The 22,516-nt window shown below is 25.9% G+C and overlaps 1 protein-coding gene across 1 annotated transcript in view; it reads left to right on the forward strand.

The window, feature by feature from the left end:
• Positions 1 to 22,267, forward strand: part of LOC142323857 (uncharacterized) — a 402,042-nt gene extending 379,775 nt beyond the window's left edge. The window contains exon 5 of the mRNA XM_075364154.1: positions 18,401 to 22,267. Within this exon, the coding sequence (XP_075220269.1) occupies positions 18,401 to 18,486 (86 nt within the window). The 3' untranslated portion in view covers positions 18,487 to 22,267. The remainder of the gene's footprint in view (positions 1 to 18,400) is intronic.
• Positions 22,268 to 22,516: the final 249 nt, after the last annotated feature.

A 22,516-nucleotide genomic window follows, 5' to 3' on the forward strand; every position in this document is an offset into this window, starting at 1 on the left:
GTTTTTTTCGTCAAAATTTAAAAACACAAAGTTTCGAAAACGTTTAAATGAATTAAAACAGATTTAGTACTAGTCTATGCACAAACTTATAGTGAACGATTAGCTTTTCAATAGAAACAAATTTTGGATAAATGCTTCTTTTTTTTTTAAACAAACGTTTCGTATTACTCCAAGAAGAAAACCCTTTGGCTAATGTTTACCCTCACGGAAGTAGAATGAAAAAGATGATACTCAACGCTGAGAAGCAAATTGCTTACTGATTTACATAGCAATAAGTTGTGCTCAGATTTTTCCTTCTACAACGTAAATATAGGTTGAGAATACCCTTTAGAGCCATCCACCAGTGTTGTAAGGAAAAATAATCTAACTATACTTGATTCTCTTCAAATATAAAACAAATTTAAAATATTTTATCCGTTTCATTATAAATATAATTTTCCGGGAGAATATTTCTTACAAAGTATATTGGATTTACTTTTTAACAATTTTTTTCTTTTTAAGAAAACTTATTTTTAATAATTCTTCTATTCAAGTATAAACAGAAAATTCCAATAAATCATGTTACGTATTTAAATCTCTACCGACCTTCCTGGCGAAGTGGTAGCATTTTGTTCTTTCATCCGGAGGTATTGGGTATAAAATTTCCATTTCATATTCCCATGTAAAAACATCCAGCTTATATGGTAAATTTATAAAAAAAACCACCACCTAATGCGTACTTTTATTTTAATTAAAACAAATATAAAGTTCTATTTTCTACAAGAGAATATTAAACATATATCTAGCATTTGATTTTAAAATTTGACCAACCGTTGCAAAACAATAAAATCTATTGCATAATTCATTGGATCTTTGACAATTTCTCAAAGTTACAGAAACAAAATCGGTGAAGTTTAATTATTATTGTAATGTTAGTTGTAGATTTTATTTATCTGAAGATGTTATTGTTTAAATGAAATATAACTAAGGACCGTAAGAAATATATTTCAGATATTAATATAGAAAGATATAACAATTATAAATGAATTTACAATTACCCTTCGGAATAGAAAGATAATCAGGTTTAATAACATACTGGATTTAATTATACTGAAGTAACATGTTATCAGCCTATTACTGTATGATTAGGTAAATTATTGGTGACTTAATAGATCTATAATGAGTCTAATCTCATCCATTATTGGTTAATATCTTAATGACTACGAAATTAAGCAGCTCTTGTATGTTTCACACTTCAATTTCAAATTAACAAGGTATAATAATCATACTAGATTAATATAGTTTTCCTAACGAAAGAAAACAACTGAGTTGCAGCTTGTTATAGTTTCCTAGATAATATGAAAGAATATTTTATTCTTTCATTCTAAATAATAATTTATTAACAAATTAAACCCTGTCGTACAGTGCAATAATTTAATAAAAAAAGCTACCAAAACATCGCATGAATTTGCAGCCTATAACAGTCAATGTTTATATTTTATTTATAAATTTGTAAAAAAAGTAGTAAAATCGTAAAAAAAAATTCTAAAATAATTGTAAAAAAAAACTACAAATTTGTAAAAAATTATTAAAATAAAACAAAGTTGCAAAAATATAAACTAGTAAAAAATTCTACAAAATTATATAATAAAATTTATTATAAGAGCCTATAAATTATAAAATAGCCTTAAAAAGTTATTGTATGAATTTGCTCAATTTTTCTGTATTAAAAACACTCTTAATAATTGCAATCATCATCAAAATTAGTTTTATAAACGTTGAGCTTGAAAAGACTAAAAAAAATTTGGCAGCCGAATTAACAAGGACACTATTTTTATTGATTATAATAACTACCAAAGTAGGATTTAATTGTCAAAATTCCCAAGTTTCAAATAAAATATTTTTGATTTTAAGAGCTTCCTTACTCTATAGGGAAAATTCGGGAAAGATTTATTTATAAAGAAGCGATTCCTAACCAAAAAAAAAGTAACAAAAATGTTTAAAAAATATTCATATATAGGACAAACTTAATAAATTAGTTTTAAGTAAAGTTTTCTGTAAATCTAACACCTCCTACAATAAAGGCTAAAATAAGAAAATTTAAATTTAAAAAAAATCTTTCTGCATTTTATGTCCAGGGTCTATATTAAAAAAATTCTGATGTGGACACCAAGAAAAACACTCAATTAGGGATAATTACTGCAGTTAAAGAAAAGTCCAAAATCGATTTTTTTTTTGGTGGATTTTGGACTCTTTTGGACACTGTTGGTTCAGTCGATTGCAATCAAAATGGAAGGTGCACAACTAGATGTTAGAACAATCCTAAATCCAAAATTTCAACAACCTACTGCTAATAGTTGAGTTATGCAAGAGATACATACATATGTACAGATGTCACGCCGAAACTAGTTAAAATCGATTCAGGGATGGTGAAAATGGATATTTCTGTTGAAATCTGAAAACCGAAATTTTTCGCGATCATAATACTTCCTTTACTTCGTACAAGGAAGTAAAAAATTGTAGATGTTTCTTAATGGCTCTATACAAGAAGTATAAATTTTCAAAAAATCTTTGAAAAAGTATTTAAACCGAAGGGAGATAGAACAAAATAAAAATACACATATTAACAGTGTAAAGTCGATTTTTTGATAATTTTTTTTTAGATAATTTATTTTTAATTTTCTTTTGGATTATCTAGGTAATAATTTTTTTTTAATAAAGTATATGAAGAATCTTAAGAATCGAAATTGAGTTATCGTGATACAATGTAATTTTCAAGATAACCGGCTGACTGGTTACATCGAATTACGTTGCAAACATATTCCCTGTTCTACACCCGGTAGAAACAAACTGTGAGTATCCCTTTAAGGCCAACCACTTGACTCCATGAGATTGTTAGAGTTCTTAAAAATCGATTCTATTATGAACTATAATTGATTCACTACCACAAACAGGGTGTATCACGACGTTCTCCCGGGACTTTGGTAACCTGTTCTACTCGTAAAAAAATGGAAAGAGTGCATGTAAACATATGTCCTAAAATGCTTCGTTTGCGAATTCCACTAGTGAAAGATTTTGCTCGGATTTCAGTTACCCCGGTGAAAAGAGGTCGTACTGAAATTTTTAGGACGTTAGATAAGGAGGAAAATCAGTGATCTATTATGGTTTCTGACCTGACAAATTGAATAAAATAGGTCCAAGAATCATATCTTCATTACATTTTGAGAATTCTGGGGGAGGGGAAACCAATATATTGGGGTAAAACTTCTATTACGGTTGTTTGACGTACAATAATATTATTTAATGGGTAATAAATACATAAATATTTTAAATAACATTTGCAGAAATTTTAATTCTGAACAAAATGGTGTATGATAAGTTGAATAAAACAAAGGAAACTTAGAAAAATTCGGATTTTATTTAGAAGCAGTACATAACCACATTTGTTAGAGAGGTTATTTAATATAAACAAAAACAAATGTAAACAAAGAGCCCTGTTTTACTCCAATTATTGGTTTTCACTCCAGATTTCTCAAAAACTACTGCAGGTACGGTTCTGGAACTTATTTTATTCGATTTTTCAGATTAAAAACCATATGAAATCGGTAATTCTGCCCCTTAACGTCACAAAAATTTCAGTACACCTCATTTCATCGGTTTGTTGAAATTCGTTTACCAGCCATAACTCCCAAACGAAGGCTTCTACGACATATGTTTATATGGAGTTTTTAAAATTATTTTTACAACTAGAATAGGTTATAAAAGTCCCGGGAGAACTTCGTGATACACTCTGTATACGCAACTAAAACGTTTTTCCACATTTCTTTATAAATATAATTTTATTGCTCAATTATTATAACATTACTTATTACAACAAAATATCGTTTAGTTGAGAATGATGATATTCATCCTTTTGTTTGAACACCAACTGTCATCAAAGTAAGGAATAAAATTACATGAAATACAATAAGGGTAAATAAAGATAATACTACTAAAAATTATTAGAAGATTTTTATTAATATTTTATTTAGTAGGTTTTTTATAAGTAACCGTTTTATGAAACTGTAATAGCTTGAACTGAAATATTTTCCTAAGTTAGCATAATAATCCATTACTAAAATAATAGTGATTAATTTTGTTAATTATTCTGTTTATCTAATAATGAAGAAATATATCGGGTTTAATAATCTAGAGATATATTTTTAGTTCAGTTGTGAAGAACTGGATGTGTAAAGTTCAAAAGTTACAAAATTAGAGATTAAAAGTTATCAATATACTGTATAAGTTATTAATAATACAAACGTAAAGCAAATAAAAATGATCATAATATGACATTGTAAATGATTATTAAAAAAAGAGATGGATTATAGGCAACACATTAAGTCAATGTAACAAAAGGAAAAAAAATATGAAAAAAACAGAAAAGAAGAATGAAAAGTTTTTTTTCATTTTAATAATCAAAGAATAAGAAATTTGTCTTTTGTTCTTTATATGTAGAGTACATACCTTCTCTTCCTGTATGAATACAATGGGAATTAACATTAAAAGATCGAAATTAAAGGTGTAATTTTAACTTCTACTCGAAAAATAGAAAACAAGTTATGAGCTATATTCTTTCAACTAAACAAAACTCTATTTTAATAGTTATTGGAATATTATAATCGTACTTAATAAAGTTATTTTTAGATGGAAAATATAAGAATAAATACAAATAAAAAAAAAAGCCCAAAGTTTTTTTGAAATTATACATAGCGAATCGTATTTAGAGCTTTATCAAATAAGGTAATGCTACGTATTTACTAGAAAATCATTTCTTATCTAAGTTAGCTGACGAAGAAAGATAATTGAAATAATAACCTTTACCTTTACCCCAGAATATAGGAATACTTTACCCCGGAAAATCATACTTGTTTTACTAAATTTAATGTCATTGACTAAAAAACTAAAAAAAAAAATCCTTTCGGTACGCCGGAAAGCGGATGTAGATTTCACCAGTGTTAAGTAGGGGATAAAAAAGATTTCCCCCTTAAAGTTAAAAAAAACTTTAAATTTACTCAATACAATGGTTACATGTGAAAAATATTTCACATGATTACCATATGAAGAGTCCTTCTTACAATTCTCATATTCTTATATTCTTGTATCTTCTTACAATTCCAGCAACATGTTGGTCATCCCTTGCCGTAAGGATTGTCATATCAAAAATTGTTTCAGGTAAAAAAAAATTACAGGTCAAAAATTGTTTTAGGTAATGCTTGGAGGAACCACTATTAAACCGATTCAATTCTGTGCCTATTAAGGTAGGTATGATTAGTCTTGTCTTCGAAACCCCATTTTTTCCATCCCCTGGGCCAATGGTTGGTGATACCAAAAAGCTTTACATAAATACGTTTTTGGCCATTATCCAAAGAATAGTAGGAACTATAAACGAATTCGATATTTTACTTAATATAAAGTTATAGCGATATTTTGTTTTTTTCGAAAAAGCCCCCCCACCATTTCCACTTCTATGGTTTGATTTTGGCCATTAACGAACTCGACTGAGATTTTGGGTCGAGTTATTTTTAAGAAACAATTTGAAGTGATTGCCGCAAAATTACGGTAGTTATCGTGTCCACAATACAATTAAATATATATATAATTGTATATATAAACTTTTAAGCTCACGGTAGTTTTGGGGTCTGGGGGATATGAAACGCGAAGATATTTCGAAATTTTCCGGAAGTTGAATCATGGTACCCATTTCAATATTCTTATGAAGTCTAAATAAAAATTTCTATCTTATATTAATAAATTCAATATTATTCGTATAAAAATTTAATAAATTATTAATTAAACAATTATTTTCAGTAGAAAATATTTGAAAATGATGTTTGTATAACGAATGAGTACAAATTTTTTTCTATTTAATGTTGGTGAACAATGTGGTTAGAATAAACACACACACACACACACACACACATATATATATATATATATATATATATATATATATATATAAATATTATCTTTGATTTCTATTTATATTTGGAAAAAACGCGTTATTGAGATATTAGTGGGCTGCTTCCTTCAGTTGCTTCAGTTGACGGAGAATGCTTAGCGTATCACGTCGCAATATTACTACATTACATAATTTATTAATATTATTACGTAATGTATATAAATATTTTATAAAAGTTAATTTTCTTGAGCTTTCTTACCACTAATGATACTTGGTTGTTTGAGCAGGTAATTTGAGAGACAAATTATACGATTAGAAACCGATCAGCTATGGTTTTGAATTAGCCAATCTCAAACTGGAATGGTCTATTGATACTTGCTCAAGCAAACTTAAAATACAATATAAATTAGTTATTTGAACAACTTAAGAGGTATATGTATAGATAGAATGAAAGGTCTTACAACTTTTTAATTTACAATATTTAATTGCTTTAAGTACAAATTTTAAATTATTTTAATTTAAATAAATTTCTCTAATTGATATTATTGAAAAAATCATCTTAATGCTGAATTCTAAGGTGCAGTTTTTAACTGGTCATACCATACTGACAATAAAGATACGATTAAAACTTAATCTTTTGATAATAGAATCAATAAAAAGTGTAGGCCTTCATTTTAAAATTTAGAACTCGTGGACCGTCAGGGAAATTTTCACAACCCACTTATCTTAATATTTATAAGTCTCATCACATCCCATCATCCACTGTATCCGATCCATTTCGAAACAATTGTATCTATATCAAAAGATAATTACATAAATAGTAATAGATTTATTTGATAGAAATTAAAAGCTATTTATTGGATAGAATTCCCGTTTATCATAAAAATAGCAGCGTCTTTCTTGGTACTATTTTGTAAATTTTACAGTTTTATTCATGTCTCTGTTTTGTATTGGAACAGCTTAAATTATTTGCTAAATTTCGCATTACTGTTAACTACCTATTTATGATTTTTTACATTTTCATCGAATATTAATTTCATCTTGATATATATAAAAAAAGAATACAAGCATTAAAGATACAAAATTAGGTTGTCAGATCTTTCTTTAGTTCCGATAAATATGATCCGTATGTATATATATATATATATATATATATATATATATATATATATATATATATATATAGATTTTTATTAAATTGCAAACGAATTTGCAACATTTGATAGAAAAATTAAACAATCATTTATCCTAAAAAAATATATTCATACATATAAAACTTCCGCTTATGAGAATGCTGACTATTAACATTTCTATTCTATATTTTGCTGCTTTTTTCTGCTTTTAAATAATTACATAGAGATTTAAAAATCTTTGATATATTTACTGAAAAATTAAATTAAAAGATTCTCTTTTATAAAACAAAATATACTCTGATAATTCATTTTAAAATTACAATTTTTTTTGGAAAATTTTGTTCAAGATGCACGCAAGTGTTTAACAATTAATGCCTGTAAAATTGTTATTATTTTATGTTATTAATCTCATCTTCTTAAAATGTTCGCATTTTTAATACTTCATAGTATTAAATCAAAGTATTTTTTTGTATTAATGTCGAATATAATAAATTTCTTTTAAATTTGAAAATTTTTAATGGTATTCTGATGTAATTTTTCTGATCAGGGGTTTTCACTATTTTCCTTATATTTTACAAACTTTTTTATGGAATATGTACTTATTTTTTAACCTAAATAAAGCATTTATTAATTTAAAAATCTTAGAAATAATAATTAAAATATTATATTATACTTTATAGTTTTTTCTGCTGTTAATTAACTGTTAATTAACTATATAGTCATGATAAGTTACTTGATGTTGAAAAACTTTATAAATATTCATTATAACCGGAAATTTTTATTTAACTTATTTTTTTTAAACTCACCCTCTTTAAAAATTATAAATCAATTAATTTCAAATAACAAACTTAAATACATTCTGCATTAGTAAATTTAATGTTTAAAATAAGGTAATTAAACGTCAATGTTGACGTAAGAGAAATACGTAGGGTGAAAAATAAAATAGCTTAATGTAATGAAATGTATTATAAATGGAATGTATTAGCTTGTGCCCTAAATAACTTAATATTTTTTTATTGTTATTTAATTAATTTACATCTTTATTTAATTATATAATACCTCTTAATAATACACGAAATATTAGATAAAAGAAACAATTATTCTTACATAGCTATGTGTTTAAATTATTTAATTTGAATTTTAAATTAAGCTGAATTTAACAACAATTTTTAGTTATACATGATTAGAATATTAGCTTTTTAAATAAATCAATCCTAAAATTTTATAGAACGTATTATTTAATTTATATATATATATATATATATATATATATATATATATATATATATATATATATAACAAATTAGAACTGCGTTGTTAAATGTAACAACATTTAAAAATAAATAAAAAGGAAAAGAATATAACCAAGTTAATTTAAATATAAAATTCGTTGAAATTGCTAGGGAAATGCATATTAAATTGCTGTATAAAAGAATATAACAGTTTTTAAATTTGCATACTTTTTAGTAATCTTTTCTTCTTAATTATAGCTAAATGTCATTTTTAATTAATCCTCCCTCATTATAAGAAACAAAAAATATATTATCATCACAGTTAAATTAAATTAAAATTAAAAATAAAAAAAAATTAATTATATATATATATTTTTTAATGGTAATGAACAGCTTGATAAAAAATTATATGGTGATTAGATATCAGAGTACCTCTTTTCTTCTACATTCTCTAGGTTAAAAAAAAATAATAATAATACGCACTGACTAGCAATTAAAAAATATTCGATTAATATTTATTTAAAATTATAGTTTTCTAAGGATATTAAACAATTCCAATCAATATTTGATAGAATTTATTAATTTTAGTTTGAAAAATAAATATTTAAAAAAAAATATATTATACAAAATATGTTTTCTTAAAGGATTATTAACTAAAAATTAATACAATTAACATATGACTAACCTTGAAAAAATTAAAATTAAATACGACAAAAATTACTGGAATTTTAAATAGATTAAAACCTTTTTTTTAAAAAAAAAAGGTTAATCTACTTAATGCTACTAGATGAACTTCTATTAAGAAACATGTTCGTAAATTAATGTAATACCTGGAATAATACAAATTATTTATGAATAAAAAAAGTTAAAAATATAAATATATTGAGTTTTGCAGTTTAATTGTATCAGAGCTAAATCTACGAAATTATTGGTATTTCAGTCACTTTTCCCGTGAAAAGCTTTCCAAATTATTTAGAGAAAAATTGAAGTAATAAAGATTTTAAATAACTTTAACATATACTTCGTAATTTTTTTTTTTGTATTTTCAAAAGGGAATTATTCTTTTCTCATTTTTTTTCTCTACAGATGATTTAATTTATTAAAATATCTCTGAGAATGAAGACTAAAGAAAAAAGTTCTTAAAAGTTTTCCTGAAACTTCCTTTCCTAATAATTTTAAGTTATAATTAGTAATTTAATAAAACATAGTGTATTTTTTTTATTTGCGATGATGGGTGACAGATTTTTGGGACGGAATATGATCTAAAAAATATAATAATAATAATAATAATAATAAAAAAAATTATTTGTTTAACTTTTAGATGTAACAAATTTTTATTTAAAAAAATAAATATATAAAACTGAATCGAGGTTGTAAAACAAAGGTATAAAGTTAAATGAACAAAGATGGAAATCGCGTAAACCAAGTGGTATTTTAGCTGAGGACGGTGGTATTATAGGATCCAGGTCGAAAATGAATGGCTCTGAGATCAGTACTCAGTAGACTACTCATATTGAATTTATGAGGCCATCTCCTGTTGATGGAATCATGAGGATGGTTCTACGTAAAATATGAACGTTTTCGTTCGTTCGGTTCCTTAGGTGCTAACGTCTACCATTGTCTACCTCACTATTATATGCGTATAGAGCGGGAAGTCTTTTCTTCCGGTAAGATTTTTCATAACCTGAACAGAAATTCATGTTCTTCTCCTTTACTGTACTCTATCATCATCTTTTTCTCTATAGTTCTATTACTCTCACACTTTGCGTTTATTGTAAGGGAAATTTCTTCTCTGTGATTTATTTTTATGTTTTTTTCACAATTCACACTTCATTTTGAATTTTCTGTGTTTTTTTTTATTCTTTCTTTTACATTTATCATTTTTTTATTAGATGTTGAAATTTAAAAGTATAAACAGGTTAAATAATAAAACAAAGGAAATTGATGAATGAATACACAAAATTCCAAATTATAATAATATATTTTAAAAAGATAGGTACAAAAACTAAAATATATTTGTCGTTTATCGCGATCACTTTTTTAAAAATATATATTTTTATTTTTATAAGTAATTACTAAACATGACCTTACACTGGTTTTAATAAGGTTAGACATCAATTTTTTTTTTTTTAAATAGAAATTAAATTTAACTACATCTTGTGCTTTTCTTCACAGCAATTTTCATTACGTTATTTTTTTAATATCTAATTGACGTACATAAAGTTGGCAAGCCAAATTATTGTAGAATTAGCAGTTAATTAAACTTAAATTATTCGTAAAAAATCCCCATAATTCAATTCTTTAAGATAAAGATAAGATAAAGATAAGATAAACGTACACAGATTAGCTTTTTTTAATTAATTTCCGCATAAGGATAGTTAACAATTCCAATAAACATTTATTTGATTTTAATAATATTAGTTAAAAAATAAATATATACACTTACAATCTAATAAAAAGCAAGATATTGTTAAGCTGATATCAGATTTAATGTACTATTTAAAAACCTAAAATACAGTAAGGAAAGTTAGTCTGCGCTACAGTTAGCCGGTTTTTAACCGTAAACATACGTAATTTATTTTAAAACTAATTGAGGCCAGTTAAAATGATATTATTATAGCGAGACTGTTAAAATGTTAATAATGTAGAAAAGAATGTTGTTATAACAATTTACATTTCACAGGAATTATGCGTTTTCAACCGTGATTTAATTTATTTTATTTTTCTTTACTTTCTTGTACAAAGTAAAGCAAGTACTGTGATCGCGAAAAATTTCGGTTTTCAGATTTCAACGTAAATATCGATTCTGATCATCCCTGAATCCATTTTGACTAGTTTCGGCGTGACGTCTGTACGCACGTATGTATCTCGCATAACTCAAAAACGATTAACCATAGGATGTTGAAATTTTGGATTTAGGACTGTTGTGCATCTCCCCTTTTCATTGCAATCGAATGGACCAAAAAGTCTACAAAACAGCCCAAAATCAATTTTTTTTTTTTTTTTGGACTTTTTCTTAACTGCAGTAATAAGCCCTAATTGGATCCTTTTCAACGATATATAATAAATGGTACTTATTTTCATTCGTTCCAGAGTTATGGACAAATAAAATTGTAATTAATGAAATATTTGGATCTTAGAAGGGAAGCCACATCGGTTCGAATCAGACTTCATCTCCTTTTAACTTAATTTTTTTTAATTTCAGTACATTGATTTATAAATAATTATTAACCTCTGATTGTAAAAAAATCTTTACAATAAATGATATCTATAAAAAAAAATGTCAAAAGTTATTAATGAAATAAAATTATGTGTACTTTTCATTTTAAAAAACTGTGTATATGAAATTTAATAGGCGTACAAGCAAGTCATGTTGTGTCCACATCAGATATTGCGGGTGCACTATATATTGTTGAAACATGGAAAGCTAGATTTCAATACTTTCAATCTCAAGTAAGCGGTTTCCGCTAATTTGACATCTCCTTTAATACGCTTAAAAATAATTTCAACAAATGTACGAGTATAATATAACAGCACTTTAACGGTTGCAATGCAGATTATTGAGGACTACTTATTGCGGACTATATATATATATATATTTGTAAAATTAAAATAAAAGCTTATAGCTTCAAAAGTATTTTATAATGTTAGAAATCATTTCTCAAAATCTTTTAATTTATCTTTCTTTCCAACGAAAAATTTTATTTTTATAAAATTTACTTGATTATTATAAAATTAGGTCTTCAGAATAAACGTGATATTACAAATATTACAATTGAATACTGAAGAAAATATGCAAACATTCACTTTAAAAAAAATTTAAGCTCTATTGGGAATCCTATCTATTGTACATATATATATATATATATATATATATATATGTAAAAATTTATTAGTTGTTTTAGAATAATTAAAAATCCATATAAATTTCAATTTTACCAAATAATCGCTATAATGTTTATTAAAAATAAAATAGTATAATGAATAAATATATTTTTTTTTAAAGCAGATAAATAAAATTTACTTTCAAGCACTTATATTTCAGTACAGTACGCTTGCCACCCACGTATTCAATTAAATAAAAAGGAATTGCCGTTGTATAAAGTTTTAGGCCCAGTGATAAAATAACACAAAATTAATTACAGTAGACCTATAAGGAACGTGTTACACCTAATAAAACAGATAAGAAATTGAAGTTTAATCTCTCCCTTTCGTTTTTTCCCACTCATTATTTTTCTTCTCCTCTTCAGTCTCACCACTATTCTTTTTTTTCTGTTTATGGTATTCTTGTAATATTGTAATTACAAAAAAGTTAATGTTTTATTAGAAAAAAAATAATGTTAATTAATTTATTTCTCTTTCTACTGAAGGAATAGGTAAATCCTAATTTATAAATTTTAATGAAAATATTTTTCATTAATTAAAATATTCATTACGTTTTCAAAAAAAAAGAACCTGACAACAAAGTTTTTAATACTTTCCTGGCATTAGTTATTTATTCTTATATAATGGAAGAAATTTTACAAGAAAAAAGGTTTTAAAAATTCATAAATCTACATCTTTTACTTGTTTCTGTTCTCTAATACCATAATCACCTTCCAAGATTTTTTTTATTTAGTTACGTTTACTATGTTAAATGGAAGAAACAAAAAAAATCCAGGGAAAATATACAACCAATAAAAAATTACCTAAGATTTATTTAATCCCTTGAACTACGCAACCAAAAGATGATTATTTCCTCCTCAACATTTGAAACTCGATCTGTACAAGATATTCCTAAAATTTGACATTTTATATGACTGCAACTTGCATGGATTGCTGATTTTAGGATCCCCATTACGTAGAAGAGAATAGTAAAGATGTAGCATCTCACAGCAAAATCATTTACATTCTATTTCTAATTCATGTTGCATAGTACCCTTTTCCTGTTATTGAAATTTACTTGTGTTTTCTCAATTAAGAGTTTATTTTCAATGATTTTATTTTCTGCTGAATTGATAATTGTACCTAAATAAATAATTTTTTAATTTAATTAATATTATTTCCATTTATGATATTACTTTTGCTATTATATTTAAATTATTATATGTGTTTTATAATATTAAAAAAATCTGATGTGGTCACCACATAACTTTCATTTACGTCGATTAAATTACATATACACATTTTTTCTGCGCTTCATTTAAACTTATTTCATTTGAAAGTGAGATACAATCCTTCAATTCTTTAATAAAGTGGACAGTTACACAATTGCTAAAATATTAGTTTTAAAAACTAAATCAACTATTTTTACAATTATTAATTCAACAATCTTACCTGAAATATTAGGATAGAGTAAAAGTCCCTTTATTCCTCTTTAAATAAATGTAAGTCTTAAATCCATCTAATACTATCTTTTTTAAATTATTATGATATAACCATCAACTAAATGAAAACAGAAACGAAATAGGAGAAGGTCACTAAATTTTCTAGCGATATTTATTATCAAGCAGACTGAAACAAATGCATAAATAAAAGAAATACGATTATAAATTATAATTTTTAATTAATATTAAATAATCAGATGCTTCACCAAATCTGCTGTGAACTCCACATGACTTCCTTGTATGACTGTTAAATTACATTTACATATTTTTAAAAGTACGTAAAATTTTATTTCACTAATAACTTCTGATTTTATTTCATATTTTTTTACTGCTATTATTGAATTATTATTTATTGTAATTTGTTTTTTACTATCACAGGTTAATAATTAATAAATCAATATATTTAAATTAAAAAAATAATTAGTTAAAAAAAATTACTTCTCTTGTGTGCCGTCCCCTTATAAGATCCAAAAATTTTATTAATTAAAATTTTATCTGGCTATAACTCTGAAACCAATGAAAATAAGTACCACTTAATTATGATAAATCGTTGAAAAGTTCTCAATGATAGCTTATTACTGCAGTTAGGAAAAAGTTCAAAATCCTATTTTTTATTTTTTTTATTTTGGACTTTTTTGAACACTTTGGTCGAGTCGATTACAATGAAAAGAGGAGTTCCACAAATAGATTTTACAACAGTACAAAATTCAAAATTTCAAAATACTACGGCTAATCGTTTTTGAGTTATACGAGATACATATGTACGAACAGAAGTCACGCCGAAACTAGTCAAAACGGATTCAAGGATTGTGAAAATGGATATTTCCGTTGAAATCTGAAAACCGAAATTTTTCGCGATCATAATACTTCGTATAAGGAAGTAAATTAATACTATTAAAAAATAAATAAAAAAATGTTAACTAGGAGTAAAGTAATCGAAGAAAGATGAAGCAGTGGAAAAATAAAGAATATAAATTCACTGTTCAGTCTGGGCATGGTAAGGGTACATACAGAACATGCATAGCAATGATTCAGTAGAAAATTTAAATTACAAAAAAGCCGGCAATTAATTGCATAACTTTTCCGGCTTTGCCAGTTAAGTTATACTTATAGTTGTTATAGCAGCGTATGTAGACATGGTGGGGTGGAAATCTTCTGCTAATTTTTTTTTTTTCAAGAAATACTTAGGAGCAATGACTATCAAAAAATTAAGATATTTACATTTTAAATGTGATGGGTAACTTGCGAGATGGAATTAAATAATTATTTATGCGAAAAATTCCCATTAACCCCTTCACTGAAAAAAATACATCTAAACAAAGAAAAATATATAAAGTGATTTTTTGGTGAGGGTGATAAATATTTAATAAAAGTTATTGGTAATTTATGATAATGATAGAAAAAATCATTTTTTGTAAGAAACATTTTTTGTTAAAATGTACAGTAAAGATTTGAAATTATATTTCGGGCAAAACACCCTCACCTCCATTTTCAATTTTTCTAAAACTTGAGTATATTCTTTCCCTGAAAGTTAGTACCTGTCTACCAAGTTTGAAGAAAATCGGTCAAGGGGTCCAAGTTACAAGAACAAGTATTGGCCAACATACATATGCGCAAACGACTGCATGACAAAAATTGATTTTTGGACTTATGATCATTGAAATAAACATTTTTTTCTCAGATTAACTACAATTTATTTAAATCTATATTTTTGTGAACATTTTTTTCAAATGTCTCCTAAGGTACAAAACTTAAAAAGACCAATTTTTTTAACCGATCTGTTTATCTTCCCGTTATAACTATAATTACATACGTCGCATGAGCAAGGAAAGAAAAAAGAATAAATATATATAATATTCAGATTTGAAATACTTGTTTTTCTGGTTGCATTATTACTTTCATGTACGAAGTAAAGGAAGTATTGTGATCGCGAAACATTTTGACCATCCCTGAATTCATTTTGAGTAGTTTTGGCGTGACGTTTGTACGTATATATGTCGTTTTTGCGAACAACATTTTTGATGGCATGTTATTTATACTATTTCCTCGAATATTATGAGATATTTATAAAATTAGCTCTGCAAAATGTAGAAGTAGGCGCGGGGTTCGTGCCTCCGCGAACTCGGTTAGCTAGTCCAGATGGCAACGTTGTAGGTCATTCATGATTTTCGGATGTGGCCTACAGCGAAGGCAAAAGCTGAGTTTAAAATCACCGTGGTAAACGTCTACCTAGGCATTTATATCGGTGGCATCCCAACGAGGCCTGGCTTATTACTATGAGATGTAAAATGTTAGAGAGCGAAAGACGACCCCCGTCAAAGCCCATCAGGACTAGTAACGATGGGGGATTGTGTGGCGACCGGAAGCGTCACAAGGCGGTGTCTTGTGACATCCCAACTACAGGGTTAGGATGTACGTACATATGTATCTCGTATAACTCAAACACAATTAGTCGTAGGATGTTAAAATTTTGGATTTAGCATTGTTGTAACTTTTAGTTTGTACCTCACTTTTAGATTGCAATCGAAATTAATTTTTTTTTTAACTTTTTTTTTAAATTATATATTTAAATATATTGATTTAATAATTACTAACCGGTGACTGTAAAAATATTTTTTAAATAAATAATAATTCAATGATAAAAAAAAAATGAAAAAAATTATTAGTGAATAAAATGTTATGTACTTTTAAAAATGTGTAAATGTAATTTAATAGGCATTACTTACATGTATAAGTAATAGATTTGGTGAAACATCTGATTGTTTGAATATTATAATTTACAATCGTATATTTTTGGATTTTCTAATTTAATTTCCATTTAATTTAATTTAATTATTCTGGAGTTTCTGTTTAATTATACCTACGTTAAAGTTAACTACAGAGTGACTGAATAATAGAACCTCACAAGAACAACACATACACTGAGGCAAGCATGCCCGATCTTTAACAAATTGCAAAAAAGTCTTATCTTTCAGTTCATTACTCCTCTGATATTGTCGGACAATATTCTCCCTACGTTGGAGTTGATAATCATTTTGTTTATTTGTTTTTTGTTGCCATTCATTTAATATCTCTTTGATTTGATACAATTCTTCTAATCTTATAATTTGTGTACACGTTCTCTAATTTTCAAATTTTCTCTCTCTTTATATTCATCATTCTCTCTTAATCTTTTTATTCCTTCCTTGGTCTTAACGTTTTCTTCCCTTTCATATTCATCTTCTTGTCGTTTTTTGGGATATATTTCTTCATGTTATCTTTCTTTTTCCTGTATGACTTTCTTTATAATTTTTGGTTATTCATCAAATAATCCAATAATAAAAGCTGAATATTTTGCACTGTGAGGCCGAAATTAACATTTGTAACCAGTATACATGAGTTCACTAAACGGAATAGTTTAACTATTATTAACTTTTGTTTATACGAACAGAAACCTAAAACTTTTGTTAATCAGCAACTCACAAAAATACGAATAGTACTGATCTAGTAATACGAGTAATAAACGGACTTTCACACTATCCTAATATTTCATGTAAGATTGTTGAATTAATAATTTTAAAAGTATTTGATGTTAATAAAAACTAATATTTCAGCAGTTGTGTAACTGTCTACTTTATTAAAGAATTGGAGGATCGTATCTCACTTTCAATAGAAATAAGTTTAAATGAAGTGCAGCAAAAAATGTGTATATGTAATTTAATAGTGGTACAATGAAGTCATGTGGTGTTCACATCACATTTTTTAATATGCTGAAATGTTAAAAATGAAAAACAAACTTAATGAAAAAGCACTTATACGTATAAAGACAATCAAGAAAAAACATTATGGATTTTTTTCTGAAGACTATAGTCTTAAAAATTATAAATTTGTCTGAAAATATATTTGTAAGCTTTTTATGAGTTTTTAGAGTAACGATTTTTATTTTTGGTATTAAAGAAAATGGATTATAAGAGACCAGGAAACAGTGATTTTATCCATTTAATTTAGTTGTCTATGTAATTTTTTATAGATAATAAATGGTTTTTTTTTTGTAAAATTATTTATTTTTAATAAATTGAATTCAATACAATGTTTTTACGTAAATACTTTATTCAGAAAGTGAATTGTATTTATCTTTTTAAGAGTAGTTTAAAATAAATTTTAGCAAGAAATTATATGTGCTGTCATAAAAATCAAACTGTAGAAAAATTCGCTTTCCTCTTTGAAATTCTTTATTTTATTTTCCCTACTAAAGAAAACAAAAAATTTTTCCACTTTGAGGAAAAAGGTTTTAATATGCTGAAATGTTAAAAATGAAAAACAAACTTAATGAAAAAGCACTTATACGTATAAAGACAATCAAGAAAAAACATTATGGATTTTTTTCTGAAGACTATAGTCTTAAAAATTCTTCATAAAAACGTTTTTTTCTATTATATTTGTTACGCCGCTTTAATAATGTTGTCAGCTGTAAGTCATATTTATATATTCATATATATATATATATATATATATATATATATATATATATATATATATATAAAGAATAAGATGTAAGTTTTTCATTTGTCTTTTAAATTAAACCTCTCGGTAGATCTGGAACGTTTTTGAAACCACATAAATAACTATAAATTATTTTTAAACACAAATACTGGTATGCAAACACTACTTTACTTATACAAATAAAAATATTTATTTTAAAAACAAACATATATTTCCTAAAATTGATAAAATATACATATTTTTATTATTTTTATTTTCTGATTTCAGCTGATTCAGGTGCAAATATTGTTGTACCATCATCCATTGTAATGCTATGGTTATCAACGTCAGCATTACAATTTTATACAAGGTAGCAGGTGACTTTTTAAAATATCAAGCATGAATGAGATGGACACGTAATTGTGCAATGGTCTGTGTTTAGTCGTAGTTCGAATAATTTTATGTAATATTATAAGTTATATTAAATTAAAATATTAACACGCAAATAAAATTAAAACAATAAAAAATAAATAATTACGTATAAATTAACAAAACTCCTCTCAAGAATAACATTTTTATCCAATATTTATGTAACAAATGATTATATAATTAATTAAAACCGAAAAATAATGATAAGGACAAAAAGGAAAAAAAAAATCCGATACATTAATAAAATGTAACAACAAAATAAATTATTAAGATTGAGTAAAAGCTTTTCCAGAACTAGCTCATCGTAAATTAATAATTTCTATTTTTAACTTTTTTTCATATTAATACAGTACTTTGATAGTTAATGTAGGAGTAAATAAAAAAGATAAATAAAATAAAATACAGAATTACGATTGAAAGGTAAATAATTTTTGCCCTACACGTTGTTCTGTTAGCAACTTTTTTGCACGTATCAGTTGCAGCACTGTCCCCGGACAAAGCTATAGTACTCACTCCAATCTGAACAGAATTATCAGGCGTGGTCTGCAATATCACCGCTATGTGGCGTTAGTAACTACTCGTATCTGTTGCGTTCAGTAACAAGTAATGTATTTATAGACTAAACAAGGTAGCGGATAGAAGTAAACTTCTACGCAAGGTCGTAAAGTTAAAAGTTGTTAGTTTTTAACATGATTTTAATTGATGGATGTATAAAATGAAAATAAACTAACTTTTGTGTAAGGTCAACAATGTTCTGTATGTAAAAGGTTTTTCCTAATGATTCTATCAAAGAAGAGTACAGCGATTCAACGCACACAAGGTCTAAGGGATAAGTAAATACTTATGATTTATTAAATCTGCTTCGTCTTAAAGAAAAAAACATAAGCAGAATAGAAATAATTAACAAAAAAATTTATTGACAGAAGAAAACTCAAAATGAAAGTTGAATTTAACGTATGAAAAGCTTGTTGTAACTTGTACTTTTACATGGGACCTGCTAATATACGTGTACAATGAAATTATTTTTTGGCTCCGGCTATTTAAAAACATTAGTTGTATTTTGGTAAAAGCTTTATTTGTCAATTATTGAACACATAAATATCATAAGTAATACAATAAATATTTTTGGTAGCGTTCGGCGCACTTCGTGTGGAGGCCCCGGCTTCGAATCCCAGTCAGGCATGACATCATTTCATACGCTACCAATTTCCACCGGGCTGATGACCATAGCTGTTGATGTCCGCTCTTTCATAACAAAGTAGAAAATTAAAAACAATTACGGATATGGTTTATATAATTTTATTATGCCGTGTAAAGTAACATCGTACTTTCGCGTGATTTTAGGCAATGTCATTCATTTTCTTTGTTTCTACAAATCTTCAACGTATTATTATATTTAAAAATATGATAATATTTTATAGTCAACCAAGTATGGAATAGGATGTTATAAGAATATGTTTTGGATAATAATACCAATAATCTACTAAAAAGACTTTCATATATATATTATTAAATTAATTAATAATTGATGCAAATGAACTGGAAGTAAAGAATTTTTTTTATTTACACCTATTAGTTTAACAAACCTTATTATTTTTATAAAAATAAAGTAAACCATCATTTTAAATCAACAAATATAAACTTAACAAAAGCCTAGTAAACACGTAAAATACGAGCATTATTAATGTAAGCTAGAGGCTGAAGCCCATCCACACATTTTGTAGAATTGATAAAAGAGACAGCAATCATTGAAATATGTCATGATTATAATTACGGAACATCAGCAATATTGTAAAGATTGAGAATGAAATATCAATCTACCTTATGGATCGTTTATTGATTTGAATTACTAATTAAATAATAATGATTAAGCAGTACACAAAAAGACAAATGATTAATTATATCCAATTTTTTGTAATAAATTACATACATGTTCTTTTATTAAATTTATTTTTCTTTGACTGATGAGAATCAATCACCAGACAAACTTACAAAGAAGCTAGTATGTGGGAATATGATAATAGAAATCTGTAATGAATGAAAAATGCTATACTCGGAGACTGGAAATTTTCGCCTATACATTCAGATATAAATGAAAACATAAATACTATTCAAATTTAAATGCTTAAATATAGATCAAATAATAATAATAAAAAAAAAAAAAATTCAAGTAGATTAACGCCAATACCGAAAATGACCACCGCTGTTGTACTCTTTTATATGGCTTTTATATGAAGTTTGAGTTTTAAAGAAAGATAGATTATGCTGTATACTGGCTACCGAATTGAATTCTTATCGTATTAAAGGTGAAACAAGAAGGAATAGAATACCCAATCAAGATGTTAGAAGATATTAATTCTAAAATTGAAGTAATATCAAATTATAGAGAGCGATGGAAGTAACAAGAAGGAAGAATGGAAAATTCAAGAAGTATACCTCTTTTCAAGAATTCCTCAGACTCTTAACTACGCGCCGTTATGGAGGATGAGAGAACGTCCGAGGAAGCGCAAGAATGCCGAAACAGGTCTACGACTTACATCGTGTTGTGTAGATGATAATATTAAAATATCTAATGAACAATAAATTGAATTTGATTTTGCATTATTTCTGGGTTTATCTGTTTCAATATTTATGTAGCTGACCTAGAAAAATAAATTTCTAACCAGTTATTTCTCATATTTTGTATTTAAATCAAAATTCTCTTCACAATACCTCATTATTAAATACTGATATATTAACAGGAGTAAAAGATTGATATTTACATACGGTATTAATTATTTATTATCTCTTAAACAAATGTGAATTAATCCAATTAGAAATAATATTACTAGTTGTTTATGTTCACCATTTTTTTCCTATTCTTAGCGTTTACTTTTCAGTCTGTTGTTCAACTTGTGAATAATAAACAACCAGGTGGCGCAATGAGCTCAAGGTGACTTGTATGACATGTAAATGAGGGGTACAGATTCAAGCCGACCATTTCTGAGATAAGTGATTAATTGAATCCCAAACCACCAAAGTATATCCGGCATCCACTTTTTAATATTCAAATATGTATAAAAGTAACTTACCGTTACTACGATGAATTTCAGAACTTTCGACTTCGAAAATCAGCTGTTAAACAGTTGATTTTATCACTAGATCAACCCGGTGGTTTAATTACAAAATAATGTCTACTTTTAAATACCTACGCATTCTTATTACAGATGAGAACAAAAATAAATGAATGTAAGAAAACTACTGTACATTTATTCTATAAATTATAAAATTTTTTCTTTAAAAACATTTTGAAGCTTTTATAAAATTTTGGTTAAAAATGAACAGATGTTTGATAATTTTAAGAAAATTAGATGTAAAGAAACAAAATTTTTTTTTTGAATAAATGGTACATTATTTAGTCTAAGTTTCCCCCCACAAAGTAATAAATAAGTCGTGTTACAACTATATCACTTTAACTTCTTTGGTACTAATTATATTTATTTTGTTTTAAATAAATATTTCAAAATAACGTTCTATGGATGATGTTATATATACGAGTACATCACCTATTTGGAGGTAATGGTTAAACATGTAAGAGAAAACTTAAATCTGCAAGCATAAATAATCATATTACATTATATTTGATGTTTTAATACTATTGTTATTTAAATAGAAAATTATTATTATTAATTACAGTGTTAAAATAAGAACTTCAAAATGTCATGTGTAACAGTTGCATAAAATGTGATGTCCAGTTTAAAAATGTATTTGGTTATATTTATAATAATAATAATAGATTGATTTATAATGGTAAATTACATAATAAATGATATGTGAAATAAATCTGTTTAGTGTAATGTTAATATTAAAATATAATTATTATTAATAAAAATTTTATTATATTTATTTAATGTAAGTTATTATTAAGAAAATATTTATGTAAGTAGTTTATAATGTTATATTATAAGAAATCATAACTTATGTACTATAAAATAA

The sequence above is a fragment of the Lycorma delicatula genome, chromosome 4 (genome assembly GCF_047948215.1).
Source record: "Lycorma delicatula isolate Av1 chromosome 4, ASM4794821v1, whole genome shotgun sequence".
In the NCBI taxonomy this organism is placed as follows: Eukaryota; Metazoa; Arthropoda; class Insecta; order Hemiptera; family Fulgoridae; genus Lycorma; species Lycorma delicatula.